Genomic DNA, 19,897 nt, shown 5'->3' with positions numbered 1-19,897 from the left:
CTCCCTCCCTGTTGGTAGGAGTGACGAGGAGAAGAAAAAGAATAATAATGGTTTCTACAGTTCGGCATCTGCTCATTAATCTTTCATACAGCCTGATCTGCCAGCAGCGGCAACGCAGTGAGATTTCGGGTTACGCTATCAAATCTCAATTTATAAATAGAGAGAGTTATAGAGAGTGTGATGGAACACAATCATTCATCTCTCTTTGAGTGCGCTGCTTTCATTTTTTACATCTGTTCATGGGTCAGTGTTTCTATTTCTCTGATAACAGGTAATTTGATAAACTGCTGAAAACCACTGGCATGATCAATAGAGAAAACATGAATACACTTTGCGCTAATCCTGAAAGTTAGTCTTTGAAGAACAATTGCGATTGATCATGTTTTTTTAAAACTTTGTGGCTTCTTACGGCTTATTATTCAAACTCATGAAATGTTTCCTTTTGCTTTCTAGACCATATAGGGTGAATTCAGAGGGTTGTTGAATTCACCCTATGTTAAAATTAGAGGCAACCACTGCATTTTAACCACGATCCAAACAAAAATGCTACACACTGTACATGCATGAGCAGCTGTTTTTGAATTGAATTGAATAATTTCAAGATTTAAAGTAAAAAAACTTTAGATTTGTTAGCACAGACACCTGCACAAAACAAAAACAGCAGATGGACTGAATGAAAAAGCAAATTCAATCTCTGACAGTAGGTGGCGCTTATGGAACAGCACCGATTTCTTTGAAAAGCAGCTGTTTCTTTTGTTTTCTTTTCTTACAGCGCTGTGCTTAAAAACACTACTTTACATGGAGGTAAGAGGAAAAGAAAACGCCATCAAAACTTTTCTGAAGACAGTCGTTCCCTTCAGAGATACATTCATATAAACCCCCAACCCCAATTCAATATTTTTCTTCCTATATTTTGAGCATAGTGAATAATGAGCTTGTTCTGCCTGGTACAGTACAGCCTGGAATAGAGATCGGCCAAAATAAAACTAAAAGCCGATCGGTTCCGATTTATGGCCGGTTGAGTGGTGCATCTCTAAAGGTGATTATAATGGGATTCAAAAGCGTAAGACCTGCAGGTCATGCAGCAGATCTATAAGCTGATGAAACCCGGGCTCCTTAGCCCCTCTCTCTGCGCACATGGGGAACACTATCCTCATCTTCCAGGAAACTTGGGAGTCTGAAGGACACCAGAGTCACATGATCAATAACCCAGGCTGTTTAACCAGGTCATACGCTTATACTCCCTCTCCTTCCTTTTCATCCAGAAGAGCACTGGTGACAGCTAACTCTCCCTATTGATTAATGTTGCAGCTCGTCAAATCACCCATTCCAGACACGCACGGGAAAACACAATGCCACAGATGAATTGCCCTGCTGAGAGAGGAGGCTAGGCCAGCCCGGCATATTTATGCCTCACTCTGCTTGCTGTGAATCATTGTTCAACATTTTGTCTCGCTCTCCAACTGTTGTATTGCAGATGCAGATTTTCTTTTTTGCTCCATTACAGTTTGCACTTGCTCTGTTGACTTTGACAGTATGGAAAAACGGGAATGGTGGCAGGGCCACAATTTAGATGTGTAAAAATACTACATAAACCTTAGGATGAATGAAAAGATGGATTTTTGTTGCAACATTCCCTGTCAGAAAACGTTGTTCTAAACCTAATCCTAACCCATAACTTACCCCTAAAATCAGAGGGAAATGATAGTTGAATAACACTTATGTAGAAGCACTTAACCTCGGTTGTAAGTCTACACTTGACTACACTGTAAACTTGTCCCTCAAATCTGATTGATTGATTTATTGGAATATTACAGGATCAACAAAGATGTTGCACTTGGTGAAATCACGTTTACCAGTTCTTTACCAGAAATCACGTTACCAGTTTACAAGTCTGACATGGATGCTTTGACTTTGAAATGATACAAAGTGATTGGACTTAATTCCAATTAACAGGAATTCACCAAGAGGCCTGGACAGCTTTATTTGTCTTGGGCCGCATGGCGGGCAGCACAGTTTTGTAACAATTTGGAATGCCTTTTAAATAAAAATTGTATTTCTGAATTAGGATTGAATTTGAATTGAGGATGCAGGGTTGTCATTTGAATGGAATTCAAAAACTCATATACTTCTATAAGTTTAGTTTTCATGAATTACCCTAGAAAATGTTACACACACAACACATGTGGTACATGGGGTATAGTTAGAATCACTGTCTTCACTGTCACCTAAATAGAACTGTAGAAATAACAGTTTACACAAAAATGTTAAGCAGCACAACTGTTTTCAACATTGATAATAATAAGAAATGTTTCTTGAGCAGCAAATCATCATATTAGAATGATTTCTGAAGGATCACGTGGCACTGAATATTCAGCTTTGCCATCACAGGAATAAATTACATTTGAAAATGTATTAAAATAGAAAGCAGTTATTTTAAATTGTAATAATGTTCAAATGCATTAAAAACTCTTACATTCCCCAAACTTTCGAATGGTAGTGTATATTGATATTTATACATTTAAATATGTTTTATGTATTTTATAAATTCTACCATAAATTAATTAACTTTTCATGGACTATGAAGGAAAGACACTTAATTCCCCAGAATGCTCTATATTATTCATGACAAAACCTGTGTTGGGTCTAATGAAATCCTGTAATTCCAAATCAAATTCCGGTGTGATATTTTGTGGGGCGTTTCTGTCCATTTCCATTTCTGCAGCTCTCCCTGGAAATCCAAAACATTGTGATATTGACCTCACTTGCCTGATACATCCAGCTGTAACCTCAGATAATGCTAGTTAAAGAGTCTTGTGGTTATTTATATCATTGCCAACCAAATCTGATCTCCAGCCTTTTATGAGAATTAACATGGCACGATTGAGACAGTGATTTGGGGAAATGCATTGCTTATTTCACTAAGAATGAATCATCAAAACCTTATTCGGTCTCTGACTTAGAGTAGGCTTCCGGCGAGTCCACAGATTTCATATACCATAAACAATTTAAACATTTGTTTGCCTCTCATGTACCCTCTCCTTTTGTACAAGAAAACTAGCACTTTTCTAATCCTGATATATTTGTTCCTTTATGCATTGATATGCAGCAATGAATTATGGATGAATGGAAAGCTCTTGAACATGGCGCTGTGTTTCTCACCAACATAAAAAGCGCCGTGCCCTCTCGCCCCGTCACATGCGCACGATGTCTGTGGGAAATAATGATGGCGAAATGCAGGGCGAAGGCTGGTCATTTCTGTTGTGACAGGCATCTAAACAACCTGCCGGATGGATTGCTGTAATTGGGGTTAAATGCCCTCAATTAGTAGTGCATTGGCAGAGCTGCGCCGCTCGCTCCTCTATTCTATCTCTCCGTCGCTCCTGCAGGAGAAGAGGGGAGGAGGGGGGCAGGTACAGGTGTGAGACTCAGCAGAGTCACTCATGTGGCGCTAACGCTCGCAGCGGTGTGGAGAATGAAGCGGCGGCTCCCTTACAAAATCGATTGCCATATCATCATTGGGTCCACATGCTGGGCAGGAGGGGGTGATATGGCTGCAGATGGTGGAAAGGGAGAAGCATCTTTTCAATGGTGCCTTCTAATGGGTTTTTCTCTGTGTGAGAGTGTGTGTGTTTTGAGTCTGCTACTTATGAGAGAGAGAGCTTTTATAATCATTGGCCACTATCATTGCTAGAGATGCCAGCGTGAGATTGATTATGAGAGTGACTCACATCGACTTTGATAGTTTTACTATATTGTCAAACCAAAAGGTGTCAGTGAATAACAGCGTAAATAACCTCCAAATATGTGGGTAATTATGTTTTTGTTGCTCATTAGATGAATATTTTCTGGTCATGATGCAAGGTTCTGGGCAGGGATGAACATTTGCATTACAGTACTACTGTATGAATATAATGGATGTGCACAATAACACACTAAGTGTCAAACCAATAAGTTCCATGTCAGTTAATTAGCTTGTTATTCGCAATTTAGCAGATGATTTTCATGCAACTGGCAGCATAATTGAACGGACAGCATTGTTTCAAGACTTGTGAGTTTTGCACTGCCATTTTTAATTTGGTGGAAGTCACATGAGCTCCTCAGCTCCATGACTGTGTTTGAATAGAATATTCCAATATAACTGGAATTTTGGTGATATCTTACATTATGTAGGCATCATGTAAATGTGGTTGCCATTGCCACACTAAGAAATGCATGACATACTGTATACCTAACATACTGTATATAACCACCGTTCAAAAGTTTGGGGTCAGCAAGATTTTATCAAAAAAATATTTCATGGAATTTATTCCTGTGATGCAAAGCTGAATTTTCAGCATCATTACTCCAGTCTTCAGTGTCACATGATCCTTTAGAAATCATTCTAATATGCTCATTTGGTTCTCAAGAACCTTTTGTGGAAACCTTGATACGTTTTTTTTCAGGATGAACAAAGTTCAAAAGAACAGCATTTATTTGAAATAGAATATTTTTGTCTCATTTTATAACAACAAGCTCTGGAATAACAGGTAATAAGCCTGATATTTCCCAAATGCCTTTATGAATTAGACTCTTGAAACACAATTGGCGAGTCTTACCCTGTCTGGGGTGTATATTATGCTTTAATGAGCCGGGTATGTGTGTGTACCAGCCTAGCATTCCTCATGAGCAGCAGATCGTGCTGAGCTTTCATGCCGAGTGCCAAATGCCTCTCTTGAATACTGAATATCAAACGCATCCTTTGTGTGGACTTCATGATCCTCAGCAGCTGATTAAACCTCTTCCCCAGTGTGAATATCCCCACCATAAATATCAGATCGGTAATGACGTAAAGAGGATTTATCCTCTTCGGTTTGACTTTGTCTTACATGTCTATGTGAGAGGACGCCTTGGAAAGCCACCTGCCCTCATTATGGCAAATATTGGGATAGAAATGGACCTTGGACGACCCCTCTAATCATGTGTTATTAATGTCCCATTGAAGCCCTGCTTCTAGCTAACCAAGTTCATTGACAAGGCCCAGGTCAATGAACATTGAAACAATAGAGGTGATTAACATTTCATATATATTTATCAGTGTTGCAAACCGTTTGGCTGCATACCATGATACACTAATATTTCAAAGTTTGGGGCAAGTATTGTGTAATTGAGCATCAAATCATCATATTAGAATGATTTCTGAAAGATCGTGTGACACTGAACACTGGAGTAATGATGCTGAAAATTTAGCTTTGCCATCACGGCATAATATAAAATATATTAAGATAGAAGAGTTATTTTAAATTGTAATAATAACAGTATTACTGTTTTTACTGTACTTGTTTGATCAAATGCAGCCTTGGTGAGCAAAATGGACTTCTTTCAAAAATCTTAATGATTCAAAAGTTTTAACTGTTGTCACTAATGTCATATTCTAGAAATGTCTTTCTTCTTTTGTTTGGTTTGTTTAATGTCCGTTTCCCGTAAGTAAGGGTTACCGTTAAGACCAATGTATAGTTGGAACACAGGACAGAATGAATAGTTTTAGATTATGAAAACGGTAAATAATAAGCAAGAATCCATCATGGTCTCTGAGGAGCACTTTGTTTGTGAGTCCTCTGTTATTGATGATTGGGTCTATGGTGAGGATGACGGTTTATTCCGGTCGGAGGGTCAGAGGGTAAAAACCTGAGTCTCCCCAGTTGGTGTCTGCTTTAAAAACTCCCTTTAACTAATTGGGCCTCCTTTGACCCTGAGATCCCGTTTACTTGCTGATAGTTCCTCCCTGGAGATACAGTATGATGGTATTGGTTCATTTTTTTAAGATATTCTGGTCATGGAAAACACCATGACTTATGCCTGAAGATACCCTCTCATTTTTCCACTACTTTTCTACTCGCTCTATTACTGTGGCTGTTAGTATCAGGGTATGTGAGCAGTGCAGAGTTGCATGATTTTGCCTGGAGCAAGAGGCATTTTGTTTGAAAGTCAGAGGAGAAACTTTTTCTCTCGCTCATAAGATTGTTCTAATGCTGCTTCATCACCATGACAACTTTATGTAAAGATAGATACATTAAAGGAATGAAAGAATCCTATTAATTAATTTTAAATATATTTAATATACTGAATCAAATTATTTTTAATTTAATCTAATTGACTATTGAATCAAATAAACTTGCTTTTAAATCAAATCAAAACCCAGTAAATTAAGACTCAAATTGCGCTCAAATTATTAGTAGTAGTTTTCCATGTTTTTCTTGAACTCTAAATAAATTTAGCTAATCTGTAACCTTTTGTGTCTAGACATTGTCTTTTAAACTGCAGTTGGATTTAACCAAATGTTGATTTATTCATATTCTTTATAGAAAGGTTTTATTCACACATAACGTGATGTAATCTGTTCCAACAGTGTTGGTTAGGAACATCTACTCTTATTCAGTGTGGGTTAGGAAGTAGGAGAGAACTATTGCGGTAGTGACTATTCATTTTCCCCACAACATCTACATTGCTTTCTCTTGCCTTTACTGTCATGTATATTTATGTAGATAAATAACCATTTGATGCATATTGTATATATTTTACACAGCAGAAACAGCATTTATTTTATCAAAATTCCAGTATTGTCAGCAAGCTGTAGATGGTGCGATGCATGTTTACAATAGCGTGGGTATATGTTTATATGGTTGTCAGCTAATCAGATCATTGGATATTGACTAAATATCATCAGAAATAGGCAAGAATGAACATGATGTCCTCCATGGTCCCTGTTCTTTCTGACAGTAAAGCGCTCGCAATCACGACTTCAGAAGTGGGAAGTAGGAAACTTCTAAAAGCATGTGAAGGCAGCATTAGTCGTTAATTATTAATATTCAAAAAATAAAGTTTGAAAAAAAAAACTTTGCTTGAGAATAGTTTGATTGTAATTGCCAGTGCTTTAAATGGGACATATCATGAAAATCCGACCTTTTCCATGTTTAAGTGCTATAATCGGGTCCCCGGTGGATCTACCAACCCAGAAAACGTGAAAAGTGACAACCCAGTAACTTTGTTTTGGTAAGCCTTTCTCTGCAAGCATGTCAAAAAATAAGCCAATCAGATATCATTCCCCTTCTGACGTAGGAAGGGGATCTTATTATAATATTACCGCCCCTTAATCTGCACGTTTCCACCCACGGCACCGCCATTTGATTTTTGCAAGCGACAACAGTGGAACCAGTTCTAATGCAATGGAAAAAGTTCGAGCAAAGCATGCAAACTGATCTGTCATTGGCTGCACAGACGATCACAGAACACTTGACCAAAAAATGTCACAGCTGTCTTATAAAGACCTCAGGGAACTGTGTTAACTTGTGTAAAAGTTAAACATGACGGTACATGCAAGTCGATGATATGATTCAATGTAACTCCACAACAACTACACTAATGTATCCACTAACCATTCAGAAACATCCATGTGCATCTAAAAGTTGCAACCTCTACTCCGCTACTGGTTATTTCTGAGATTTTGGATGAGTGAGATTCGCGTGTTTTGTTATTGCTGAGGGGAGCAGCAGCTCATTTGCATTTAAAGGGACACACACAAAAACAGTGTTTTTGCTCACACCCAAAAAGGGGCAAATATGACAAGCTGTAATTAATGATTTGGGAGGTATTTTAAGCTGAAGCTTTACATTTTGTGAAAAGGGGCATCATATGTCACCTTTAAGGGATTGAGAAGTTTTTCTTGAGCTCTTTTGTGTTTAATAGAGACCTCTCTTATTGGCTGCTCTTCAGGATTTTTGGTAATTGGTTAATTTTGGGTAGTACTTCACCAGGAATTTACCTAATAAACATTTTTTCCCCCAATGAAGTAGAAATCATAATGACTTTTTCAGAGGCATGTCTAGTTGCTTAACAACCTCAGAGTTCTTGGTAGGTCTGGTCAATATGTTTTCTCTGTGGAGAAAATTAATGGCATTTTCAATACCAGAACCGACTGTTAGACTGTATTGGAAAGCATGTGTTTCAGGAGGGATGAACATGTGAATGGAAACATTATTTACCATTAATTAAAGAGACTGTGAGGTGGACAACCACGGCTGCGTTTTGTTAATCTTTTCCATTTCCAGTCAGCTTACAAAGAGCAACGAAGCTAAGCTCATTGCAAGTCGATGGCAGCGTTGCTGGGAACAATGTTGTGCAGTGTTGTCAATATTTCATTCTGCAAGGCCACAGTCTCTAGAATTGGCTAGAAAACCTTAATGAGAATGAAATGCTGTCTATTGACTCAGGCAGCCGGAGTGTCAAGAGAGTCGGCTACACTAGACCTCACTCAGTTAGGCTGCGCTCCCAGAATGCAAAATGCCTTATTTTCTGTCCCACCATTTCTTTTTTTTCTTCAGTATCTCCCTCTGTTATGTCTCACTCGCTCTCTTCCATGCACCACAAGTGTTTTGTCCGAGAAGGCAGGTAGTGCCTCCTCAGAAAAAAACAGATGAGACGATAATTAACAATACAGTAAACTAGACTAGAACAGTTAATAGTTACAGATAACGCTGTTGTAGTATTATAGTTATTATTTTTAAAGCAATGTAAATATTTATTACACTAAGTTAAAAATGTTCACGTTTCACGTCAATACGTTTTTTTTGTTGTTGATTTTTCAAATGAATACTTTTATTCAGCAAGGACACTTTAAATTGATCGAGAGTGGCAGAAAAGACATTCATTATGTTACAAATTAATTCCATTTCAAATAAATGATGTTCATTTGAACTTTTTATTCATCAAAGTATCCTGAAAAAAATATATATAAAAAAATGTTGATGACACTGAAGACTGGAGTAATGATGCTGAAAATTCAGCTTTGCCATCACAGGAATAAATTACATTCTAAATATATAGAATAGAAAACAGTTATTTTAATGTGTAATAATATTTCACAATATTACTGTTTGTACTGATATTTGTTAATTAAATGCGTCTTTGGTGAGCGGGCAGAAGAGACTTCTTACAAAAACATTTAAAAATGTTACAGAATTTTTTTTTTTTTTTTTTTTTTTTTTTTTTTTTTACTTTTAACTGCATTCATGGGTTTTATTTGACTGTTTTGGGTTGCTAAAATTGTTGGGTAAATGGTGCGAACATGCACTGAAATGGAACATTCATTTATTGGCTTTTTGAGATTTGACCACATATCTTCCCTCTCAAACTCCATTCATCCTGTTCACCTCTAGAGTATCAAAGTCATCTGCTATTTTTCTGGAGTATAAATTCCCAAGTCCCCTTTATTGGACTTATTAGGTGAGCACTGTGACCTTCCAGTCCCAGGCTGTGGAGCTGAGAGGTGTGACAGGCAGTGGCTCCTCTGTGCAGTTTTAATTAACACTGGCACTGGGAGATTGATGGAAATAAGATGCGGGTTGTCGGCACGGCTTTGCCTCTGGCAGGGGGTGGCAATTAAAACTCGGTGGCAGCGCAAGCAACAGGATGAAGAGACAATGTTGGGAGAAGAGGAGAGAGCAGGATTAGGAGACCAATAGGATGTCACCTGTGACTGTCTTAGACTTGTGTGTTTATGAGCATGACAAGAGGTATGATGCTGCAGAAGGCGTATGTTTGAATGAAATGTATTTTGTGATGTGATTAAAAAAGTTGTTTGATCCTTTTGGAAAAGCATGCATTTATTTTGCTAGATGTGCATTGACGTGAATGAGAGTGAATGTGAATTACGCACTTCTCATATACTGGGATGTAAAGAGAACTTGCGTTTACATAAGACGTTCTAAGTTGGATATCACCTGGAGATGCCAGGCCTCCTGCTGTTAAAGGATCTGTGTGGGAAGGAGAGAGGCTAATTTTGTGTGATAACGTCCTTTCTTATTCTCTCACGGAGAGAAAGCGAGCGCTCAGACTGATCATGTGCTCTACAGGAAGTGAAGGGAATCTAATGCATTAGATGTCATTACATAGAGTTCACAGATCAGCTGGCTTGAATTGAGAGAGATGCTTTAAAGGTGCAGTTCAGACTATTTAAAGGTAATGTTCTGAATGTTAACATTCTTTCTCCTATCCATGTTTAATATGCAGAGACGGCTGTAAGTACAAGCCATGCGTGGGTTGAGTCTCCTGAAAAGTGTCACTGGGTGCTTCTCATTTCTTAATTGTGCACACTTGTTTCCTGTCCTTGTGTCTTAGCTTTTCCCTCTTAAGATGCAAGTGTGCAGGGATGAAATGAGAGGCGGGAGAGACTAAAGCTAGATGTATTTGTAAAATTAGAGATGCACCGATATGTCGAAACATCATGCAAGTTTTCAAGTCAGCATGAAATGGCAATTCAATTTATCTATTTTCCAAATACATGTTATTGATCTAATTGTGAAAAGTTCATCCATGCTGTGCTATACTGTATGTCAGAGCACCGTCGTCCACAAAGCTATGGCTCTAACCAGAGCTTATTTTCTGCAATAATCCAAAAGCCAATGGAAAAATCCTATTGGGTTGTCTAGGGAACCAGGGTGATGCTAATTATGTCATTACTGCAGTGTTCTATACAGAAGAAAATATCTGTAGCTACTCCACTTATTGTGGCTTTGGTGAAGTTGCTCAGAGTAATTGTTGGAACTTTTTTTTTTCTTTTAATGATGTACCAGTATTTAAATTCTGACAAATACTGGTAAAACAAGCTTATAAATAGCTGATATTATAAATATAATAATACTTTGTTTAAAAAAAAAAAAATTAAAACACTAGTTGCAAGTAAATTTAGTCATCACAACATAATAATGCTCAGTATGAAAAATGGGTGGATACTTATTTTAAAATGTACTATAAAACTCTGCAAGATGCCGTTCTCGTTAAGCTTCGCTACTCGCAGCATTTAGAGAATTGATAAATCTCTCATGATGCCGGACTTCGATTGATTTCTGGGTCAAGGGCTGGAGGACGGGGGGACTAGAAATGAGAAAGCATCAATTAGAGTATTGAGAACCAGTCACTGGGACGCTATCAAAATATTGCTCTGTGTTTTTGAGCACCCAGCTAGCACAATAAAGCAGCATTGTTTTAACCAGTGGCATGAGTTTGGGGGCTGGACTGTCTTTTTGTCTGGCCAGTGGCTGAGGGGGTTCAAGGTTCAGGTTCAAGAAACCTGTCAAGAAACAGTTTCTGTGGCCGAAAATCAAATACTTGTAGTCAGGGCTGCCAACTCTCACGCATTGTGCGTGAGACTCATGCAATTGACACTTTTCACACGCTCTCAAGCCACACATCCATTTTCTCACGCACAGAAAAATTGCGGAGCAAAGAGGTACTTTTAATATTAAACTAATTCTCAGCTCTAAGATTCCGTCAATTTTATTACGAAATTCAGACAAAAATACATTTGGCGCTTGTAAATGTGACGTGATAGATCGCTGAGCGCCTCAGTTCAAGTGCACGTGAACCGATCATCTGTTACTTTTTTATTTAAAGATGCAGTACAACTTACCGAAAGTATACATAATATCGACCAATTAGTGTTTTTCAACCACGGAAAGAGATCAATATAACAGCAGGAGAACAATTATGTCACATAACATTACATTTACCTCAGGAAAGCCATTTAATGACCATAGCATGTTAATTGAATAGAAAAAATAGCTAGAGAGGAGATTTTGCTGAGCACTATATTACATATTTATTATATTTGTACTTATGTCATTAAATAATTGTTATTATAACAAAAACTGCATTATATTTAATTTAATTTGTTATTTTTAACCTTTAATAATACCAGCAGATTGGGCCCTCTATGTTTACAGCATTAGGTGAGATTATTTTTTTAAATAAAATTTAAAATAAACATGTATCCAAATTAGTCAATATTGAATCAAAATCGGAATCAAATCACAAGAATGAAATTGAAATCTTGAAATTTTTGTCAAGCAATAATAAAAACTGTATCCTACCAGTCATTGTACAATGTAAACATTGTAACATGTTGTCACTAAACTTCATAAAATTCTATTTAGTTACCAAATGTTTTGACAATCACAATTACACTTATTGTGATGCGATATTTGTTTTTACATACCCCCCCCCCAAAAAATCTCACTCCAAGCTAAACTCAAAAGTTGGCAGCCCTGCTTGTAGTATATGAAAAACAGTATGCCAACAGAGCAGTACTGTATGTCTGAATACATAGTTTTCGAAAAGGCGAAAAGTACCCGATTGACTTGCTACTTCCACCGAGATTCTGAAGTGCGCATTCAGTGGACACTTTACTATCCCATGAGGCCACGGGAGAGGAGACAGTGACACTGACACACATGACAGTGACAACATGGCAGAGTAGTACATCCAAATTTCATTCATTATATACACATTCATACTATATAGGCCTTATGTAGCTGCGCCCCTTTTCAGCGCTGCGCTCGTTCAACGGTAAGATCTTACATATTTATGAATGAACCGCTCGTTTTAAAATCTTCCATGTCTACTGACATATGTCATGACATTTGCTTAAAACATTACAATGCTCATGATAACTTTCCTTAACTAAATCCACTTCACAGACACTATAGAAATATACACAGCTTCCACAAAAATGGAAGTTCAAAGACAAAATTCTATATAAAGTCTATAGGACATACTTTTTTAACAGTCAAAACTACTTTTCTACAAATGCAGTACCTGCTCTACAGTATGCGATTTTGGACCCAGCAAGTCATTAATTTTGCCATGGAGTCAAGGTTTGGCTTGCCAGCATTAGAATATGAAGATTTTAGGTTTATTTATTATCCTAAAAGAGATTTTAAAAGCAAAATACAATGGAAAACTCCCTCATCTATTTTTTTTTTTCTTTTCAGTGGAGAGAACATGGTTGTATGTGAGTGTGTTATGCTCTGACTTTTCCCTTGTGAGAATGGAGCATTCAGCATGTAGGCTAGTCTGCGCTAAACAAAGATTAGAGCAACCTCCAAGAGACCCCTTAATGCTCAGCGAATCCCGTAGGTGCATCTGGATTTAGTGGCACTAGCATGATAAAAATCCTTAATTGGCAGCACTAATCTGTGTGTTTTGAACAACAAGCACTTCATTGAGCTGAGATGAGTGACGGGGTGATGTGGCACGACTCTTATTCTGGAGTTGGCCATTGATGTGAAAGCAGGATTAAACTCTGATAGAGGCTGTAAATCTGCTAATATGCTGCAAAAGAACAAATTGCTTCTTTGGTTTGTTAGATAGTCAACTCTTTGATCTCTCATTTGTGAAGAGAGGTTGATCTTTTTGTTTGAAGCAGTACATTCGAATTCACATTTTGTTCACTTTGGGTTAAGCAGTGCATAGAGATGTATATAAAATATATAGAGAACAGGCTTTCATTTGGTTTTTCTCCTTGTCAAAAAAATTGTATTCTCAGATTTTACACACAATACTTTATGAAAACCAAAACTGCCATTCAAATTTTGGAGTATCTAAGATTTTATAAAAAAAAAAAAAAAAAAAATTAAGCCTCTTATGCTCTCTATGGCTACATTAATTTGATCAAAATTACTGTACTTATATTTGTGATCAATATTGTGAAAAATTATTACAATTTATAATAACTTTTTTGAATGAAATTTATTCTTGTGATGGCAAAGCTGAATTTTCAGCAGCCATTACTCCACTTTTCAGTGTGACAGGATCTTTCAGTGTACCCCAATGTAGCCCAGATTTTTAAATGATTTTTAAAGGGACAGTTCATCCAAAAATTAAACTTCTGTGTAACACAAAAGTTATTTAGCAGAATGACCAAGTTCATTTTCATATGATAGGAACTTGGGCTGTCTAAGGTCTAAAAGGACAGTTTTTTTTCTTCTTGTGGAACACCCAATAATGTGTTTTGAAGAATGTTTAAATTGTCAATTGTCAATGAGGCCCAAAACAACATTGTAAACGATTAATTTGTACTGTACAGACAAAAAACAACAAAAACATATATTTTTTTAAAAATATATATTTTCATAATATCTTGTGTGTTCCTCAGATTAAAGAAATTAAATGATAAATGATATTAGATTAAAATTAAGATGTTAAAAAAACTGTAACTGTCCCTTTAAGTGCTTTTAATTGAATGTTCTTGCCATGTTCAACAGGCGTGACATCACTGTCCTGAGATTGGCTTCTTCTTTCAAGATTGTCAGTTAGGAAATGGCTTTTTTTAGGCAGGTCTGAAAAGGCCAAAACCAGACCAATCTAGATAGTGTCTATCTTTGAATTAATGCACACTTGTCTTCAACCACAGACTACTAACCTGTGTCATTATCGTAATCGTAATGTCTTATCTCTTCAGCACTGCAATTAACCCTACCTTGATTAACATCAATAACTCTCTTAGAGGACACAAAATCATTATATTAGATTACTTCAATCCATCACAATCCCCTTTTATTTGCTCATACCCATATTAAAAAGAAAAATGGATGTTCTGCTCACCCTCCTTCCTCTTGAAATGCAGAGCAGGTGGTGTGATTATGTCAGCACTGATGTCTGCTGTCAGCTATAGCTTTAGTTCACACATTTCCAATATAATATAACATTGTAAATAAATCCTACCCAAATCTGTCTGTTCCCTTGTCTAAATAGTCACAGGTTTAAATGTTTCTAACAGGGTTTAATGGAATTCATTGAAATGTTAGACTGTTGTTATTCACGAGTTCTCTGGCTGTCAGGGTGTGTACACACCAGCGCACTATTGTGAGATGAGGGAAAGAATTAAGAGGCAGTTTTTTTCTTCACTGCATGACAAATTCAGCTTGTATCCGTAAAGAGGTTCAACTGTGAAAATGTGTCAAATGCGTTCACTTTTTAGGCGAAATGAGTGTCTGCTGAATCCCTTTGTGTTCAGTGGAAACACAGTTCGCCTAAAAATGAAAAATCGGTGATCATTTACTCACCCTCGTGTCATTCCAAACTTTCCTTCTTTGGAATATAAAAAGGTCTATTTGATGGCATGATGGATGCACTATCTCTTTAAACATTGATAAGTGTTTATGACATCATGCAATTCAAGAGATTAAGGCAAAATGGTCACTTGTAAGGTTTCATGATGCTGACTATGTATAAGACATCAAGGCAGCTCATATATATTATGTACAACTTAATAGTTAGTTATATATTATACTTATACTTATATACAACTATAATTATATATAATATAACCACATACATACATACATGTATATATTGTATACACTAGACTCACGTAAAACGATATATACTATATAGCAAACCTCAACTGCCTTATTTTTATTTTTTTCACAAAATTGAACTATATTATCACCTGTATATATATAAACAAAGATATATAAGTATATAACTTTATCCGCATACATACATTATACTTGCGTAGGGCAACACTATCTAGCAAATCTCAACTGCTTTATTGTTTATTGTTAAATGTGAACTAGCTGTAATCTGCTAAATGCATGACGATGAATCATGATTTTTTTGTAGAATTGCTTTGAAACAATGTGTATTGTGAAGAGCTCTATACAAATCATTTTGGAGCCTGAATCTCTTCCTTGTATCAGAAAGTAGACCTAACAGGCTCTATTCAGACCATGTTCCCTTCGGCTCAGTGTTCATGTGATTACGTCACCACTTCATTCACCAGAGAGGCTACAAATGAGAGGAGATGAGACACTGTTCACACAGCTCGCCAGAGGTCAAGGGTCACGGCCACCGCACACTCCAGAGCAAAAGTCAATTCCATTTCACCCTCAATTCTATTCACAGGAAAAGTAATTTAGTTGATCCAATCCCAAGCAAGGGAACGTTCTATTCCGAGTTCATTTACAGGTAAAACCCTGATGTAGACAAGAATTGAATAGAACTTGTCACATTTTTATATTGAGGTGCTTCCTTGTGGTATTGAAATGCAGTTTACTATGTTAGTACTGTGTGTAAATTGCTGCTTAAATCACCTGCAAATTCAACAAGCCATCCATATACATTTTCACAAAACATCAACATCTAGCTTTTGAATGATTACATTCCCTTTCACTATTCAACTTAGATTTTTTTTTTTGCCTTGCGATGAAAATTTAATCGAATTGAATGTGCAGCCACGTAGCCGACAGACATTTTATGACTGTAAGCAAAGAGTGTGCTCCTTTAACAAGTATAAGACGGCTTTTGCTATTTGAACTCAGAGCATTTCCATATGTTTATCTCTGAGAGACTAACAACCCTCAGGATGTATTATAACCAGAGGAACATTTGTTAATCTACTGACGGGAGCACTGGCATAAAAAATCATACCATGACGTTCTGGGCTTGTTTTGCGCTCCAGCTGAGGCTTAAAATGCTCTGCCTGGTGTTTGACAACATTTAAAGAGGGCATGTTTTGAGCAAAAAAGTCTTCAAACGTGTGAAGCCTTTTTTAAACAGTCCCCTTTTTGAAAGCTCAAAAGATTTAAACATGCTTAGCACGCAATACTTGAACAGTACATAGAAGCGTTTTAAAATAATCGCATTAATATTGAGGCCGAGGAGAGCTAGATGGAGCGGAAATCAACAATGAAGCAGTGTAAGAGAGAGTTACAGGCCATTCACTTGCTCGCATGTTCTTACCTTACAATGATTTGCTGATCATGTACATGATAATATGCCTTGAATACGTAAACATTTGGTTTTCTGTCACGTTTTGAACGTTTTTGTGAATTATGCACGTCACCAAACTAAAAGGTTTTTGTCGAAATTGGTTTATCTGCGAAACGTCAGTTAAAATTGGTTAAAAATCCAATAACAATCAATATCATTCTGCACTTTCTGCCATCATTTCCCAGAAAAATAAGTTTAGAACTGTCACAGAGTTACATTAAAAGCTGTAAAAGTCCCAACTATTATTAAAACAAATTATAGCTATTTACAAATGTAAATATGATTTTTTGATTCAAACTATTTTTTTTTTTTAAGGTAATTATTTTTTTATTTAAATTATTAATACATTTGTCTGATACTTGGTTAAAATTTTGCTACAAATAAAATATGTACAGTAATATTATATATTAATATTATAATTTTGTGCTGGGGTCGGTGTAAATTTTGGCAGTGCAAGTAAAAATCTGAACTACTGGCCCAAATTCTTATTTATGAACCCTATGGAGGGCATACACAAAATGTAATGCTCGATAATGCATCTTAATACACACTTACATCCGCAAGCTGATATGCTGAGTTTGACCATCAGCAGTGCAAACGTTCATGGCTCCAGTCACCACGGGCACTCACCAAAGGTGTGAGAGCTGTCTTTTTATAGAGACGTGTTAGTGTGTTGATTCATTCACACCTTCAATGTGGACTCCTGGAGTCCTGGCACACTGACTATGGGCCGGCCATTTGCATTCGATCCAACATGCTGCAGAAAGTTGAATGTGAACACAATCTCAGTCCAAATACGCCACAGTGCTGTATGACATTTAAAGGGATAGTTACCCCAAAATGAAAACGGTCATCATTTACTCACCCTCAAGTTGTTCCAAACCTGTATGAATTTCTTTCTTATTTTGAAGATATTTTGAAGAATATGGGTAACCAAACAGTTGATGGACCCCATTGACTTCCATATATCAATATATCAATGGAGTACATCAACTGTTTGGATACCGACGTCATTCAAAATATCTTCAAAATAAGAAAGAAATTAATACAGGTTTGGAACAACTTGAGGGTGAGTAAATGATGACAATTTTTGTGTGAAGTATTAATAACCCTTTAATAAGAAGCTATTACATTTTAAAAATACTTCACAATATCCTGTGATGTTACACACCTTTGTCTTTAGTTTAGTTTTATAAATGTTGGTCTTTCAAGCAGATAAGAGCTGTACTTATAGGTTATAACTGTCACCTACATAGAAAATGTTCACTGAAAAAGAAGGAACAGATTTATCTTGATGAGACTTTGGCTAAACTCAGCCTTCTTCTTTTTCAGCTTTCTTTTGCGGCCACAACTCCTGTCCTGGCAGACAGGAAAAAGTATCCAAATTTCTTCAGGACAGTCCCGTCAGACAACGCCGTGAACCCCGCTGTGGTGAAGTTTCTCAACTTTTACAACTGGAGCAGAGTGGGAACCTTGACCCAGGATGTCCAGCGCTTTTCTGAGGTATGTTGAGGAAAATAACCTGAATCATGATATTGTGGCTCAGCCTTCAAACTAAAAATGTTATCAATGTTTGTTGAGAGTAGATATTATGTTTTATGTCCTTATTCTTTGACTGACTAAATGAAAATGTAGTGAATTTAGCACAATGGAAATGAATGTAGTCAATCCGTTAACGTTAAAATACTCTCTGATTTTAATAGTATAGCCACAAGACATAGACAATATGAATGTTAACATGATTTTAATGTGAAAAAAGCCATGACAACTTAACATCTAAAACCCTAAAACAGCCGTAAAATATATCAAGAACAACTTTGAAGTTTTAACAGAAAAATATTTTAAAAGTTTCACATTTATGCTTTTAATTCCACAGGTAATTGGGTTTATTCACATAAGTGCTTCAATGCAACCTAGTTTTTTTTTTTTTTTTTTTTTTTTTTTAAAGAAAACAAAGATACATGTCTAAATTATTTTTGTGGTATTCAACATTATATTCCAACTTGTATTGAAGCAACCTGGTATATTCCTTTAACTGATGCCTTCTCATTGGGAAAATCAAGTATTGTAGAGATATAGAGATATTAAATTGCTCCACATTACCCGCTTTACCTGCCCACCACGTTTTGGAAGAGTGCTTCTCAGAAATATAAGCCCTATTGTTTTCTGTTTGAGTGTGGGTGTGTATCATTTTCTTTCTGTTTGTATTTCATATGAATAGACCCAGTAAGATTTCCCTGTGGAATTGAGTGTCGATCTCATTTCAATGACTGAGCTAGACATAGATTGAATTGATTGGTTGAGACATTTATACATAACCTGATCAGGAATCGTGTCGTGTGTGTTTGTGTGTTTATTGTAAGCCTCTGGAAACTCCCTCCTCCAATGGGACATGTTGCTGAAACCCTCCAGGGGCAGAGAGACATTAGCATCTCTTTCTCACACGAGTGCTCCATAGTAACCGTGTGCTGTCAGAGTTCAAAGTATTCCTCAGGTGATAGATCTAAAACCTGGATCATCATTACAGATCCACCTAGCCATGGATCAGTGGTACTGCTAGTGCTAGCAAATCCTGCTGCTCTGAGAACTATAACGCTGACACTGCAGTTTTGTGTTGCGGATAGAAACGTGTGGGGAAAAGGCCCACAGTGGAGTGTTTCAAGCAGAAATGAATGAATCTTTCTTGTTCAAAAAATGAATTGAGTTTTTTGTCAGTTCATACCAATATATTACATTCGCCAATCTATCTGTGATGCTAGCTATATAGGATGCTAGCTTACTATAGGACTCAGGGAAGTTATCATAACAAGTTCTTCACAGTTTATGAGACGAAGCTGACATACCATGCTTGTGACATGGAAAATAGCAGGTGAATTATATAAAGAGGTTGTTGAAGTTGAAGGCTGACTTTGATTTTGCCGGATAAAACAAATATCGGATAAATGCATGGACACGGCTGTAAATTATTGATCAAGGTCTAAACTGTGTTTTTACAATATTTGCAAAAGGAAATATGTAGCAAACAAAATAAATGCATTCCAGGTGTGTCAAACATACAGTGATTGAAAGTATGTAGCACTGTATTTGAAGATTTAATATTTTCTTTTACCAATGCAAATAGCTCTCCTGCTATTCTCGTAGACTCCCAAGCACAGCGTTGACATTCAAAATGAAGTACCATGAAGCATGATTCATTTTGTGATTCCGCAATTTTCAATAACTGTTTGGTAGTGAATAACTAATAACTAATAATTGTTATTATTTATTTTTAGTTATTATTTATTGATTTAATAGTTATTGATAGTTTTAG

The 19,897-nt window shown here is 36.6% G+C and overlaps 1 protein-coding gene across 1 annotated transcript in view; it reads left to right on the top strand.

Moving 5' to 3' along the window:
- gabbr2 (gamma-aminobutyric acid (GABA) B receptor, 2) overlaps window positions 1-19,897 on the top strand; it is a 199,542-nt gene that overhangs the window by 104,363 nt on the left and 75,282 nt on the right. The window contains exon 3 of the mRNA XM_079877842.1: window positions 17,920-18,090. Within this exon, the coding sequence (XP_079733968.1) occupies window positions 17,920-18,090 (171 nt within the window). The remainder of the gene's footprint in view (window positions 1-17,919; window positions 18,091-19,897) is intronic.

The sequence above is a fragment of the Squalius cephalus genome (genome assembly GCF_949319135.1).
Source record: "Squalius cephalus genome assembly, chromosome: 8".
In the NCBI taxonomy this organism is placed as follows: Eukaryota; Metazoa; Chordata; class Actinopteri; order Cypriniformes; family Leuciscidae; genus Squalius; species Squalius cephalus.
The sequence above is the reverse complement of the archived record's forward strand: the minus strand, read 5'-3'. Positions and strand labels throughout refer to the sequence as shown.